Below are 1508 nucleotides of genomic sequence, written 5' to 3' on the forward strand. Positions count from 1 at the left end.
CGAAACAGAACAGAACCTTTTTGTAAACCGCAGGACAGGAAAGTGTAGGAAGAACAAAATTAGAAGCTGCTTCTAAAACATGCACTCACTCTGATGCATGTAGGGTTAGGGATATAGTCATAGCTGCTCCTCTTTTAACACATTTACATACAGTACATGTGCAGTGTATGTGGAAATGCATTAACCTTTAGGATACTAGAGCAAAGATTTACTCGGACATGCAGATTTGTGCAACAGAAACCTTAGAAAGTTCTCACCTCCTCCCCAGCGTAAGCATCGTGCCAGGTCATTTCCTGTGCCCAGAGGGAGGATGGCCACTGGAGGGTGTCTGGCAAAGTTAGCCTTATCTGCATACAAGACACAGAAAGTCAAATACTGTTGCTGGCCTGTGATATGGAAACTTCAATTTTATTATTTATGATCAAAGCAAAATGTTTTTTAAGCTCATGATAGCAGAAAACTGATTGCATTTCCTGCCCTGATGGATTATAATTCTACAGTGGCAAAACCCTCTAATCTCATCCGTAATACCAACAGCAAAAATGAAGATTAATGCCTTTAGAGGAGGCTTAAAGCAACAGTAATTTTCCTGTCAATACACATTTGTGTTTCAGGTCCAAAGGTTAGAATAATACTACCTATACAATCCAGGATCCAACCCACAGTACCGTCACCTCCACAGGCCAGCACCCGGAAATCAGGGACGTCGTGGAAAAAGTTGAGCCTGGATGGAGAAGAGATCCAGGAGAATTAACCAAAAGCATGTTCGGGAAACAGGTGGTCTACAAACATATTGTCTGGAGAGGAAAATACCCTGTTCTAACCACCAGATGTATTAGGAAGGCTATTTACAGGTGAATAATCCGTTGATTATGTTTCTTGAGGGACTTTTAAGCCTTAAATGATCTAATGAAGAAAGAGCTAAAAGGCTGATCTGTTAGTGGCCCCTCCAGCTGTGCTGTCTTCACTGGTTTCCCCTGAAACCACAATCACAAAGTGCATGTGCCCTTCAAAGGGACCTTTAATGTATGTGGGGACAAAAGCTTTTATCATTTCCCTTCATTAAAAATACGACTTTGGGCCACAAACTCCTTTTGGACCGTCCATCTGGCCTGTTCCTGTCCAGTCCCGCAGCAGGAGAGGTCATCTCAGAGGAGGGAGAACGACCTCAAACAACTCCTGTTTGTTGCTTCAGTGTTCAGAGTCAATTTAGAGCAGGAAAAAATAATAATGATGGTGTCTGAGGTTTTTAATTTGAACATTTCTACTGGTGTTTTCCATTTGAAGTGAAAGAAAAATATATAGGACCATGTTAGCTAAACCGATCTAGGAGTTAAAACTGCCTCTGAAGTTTAAGGAGAATCTAGAAAAACATTGTTATGCATTTTAATTTTTTTTTTGAAGTGACTGCTAAACATGAAAAAAAATTAAACAATGAAAGGGATGATTCTGCACCATTGCTGCAGAATGTATACACACTGATCATTACTAGGGATGCACGATATAAT

The 1508-nt window shown here is 40.5% G+C and overlaps 1 protein-coding gene across 1 annotated transcript in view; it reads right to left on the reverse strand.

Annotated features, from left to right (window-relative positions):
* LOC107102720 (diacylglycerol kinase beta-like) overlaps positions 1-1508 on the reverse strand; it is a gene marked incomplete at its 5' end in the record, with an annotated part of 142513 nt that overhangs the window by 118656 nt on the left and 22349 nt on the right. Inside the window, 2 exons of the mRNA XM_015402127.1 lie at positions 258-347; positions 639-724. Of these exons, the coding sequence (XP_015257613.1) occupies positions 258-347; positions 639-724 (176 nt within the window). The remainder of the gene's footprint in view (positions 1-257; positions 348-638; positions 725-1508) is intronic.

The sequence above is a fragment of the Cyprinodon variegatus genome, unplaced genomic scaffold, assembly GCF_000732505.1.
Source record: "Cyprinodon variegatus isolate N-32 unplaced genomic scaffold, C_variegatus-1.0 Scaffold1303, whole genome shotgun sequence".
Lineage (NCBI taxonomy): Eukaryota > Metazoa > Chordata > Actinopteri > Cyprinodontiformes > Cyprinodontidae > Cyprinodon > Cyprinodon variegatus.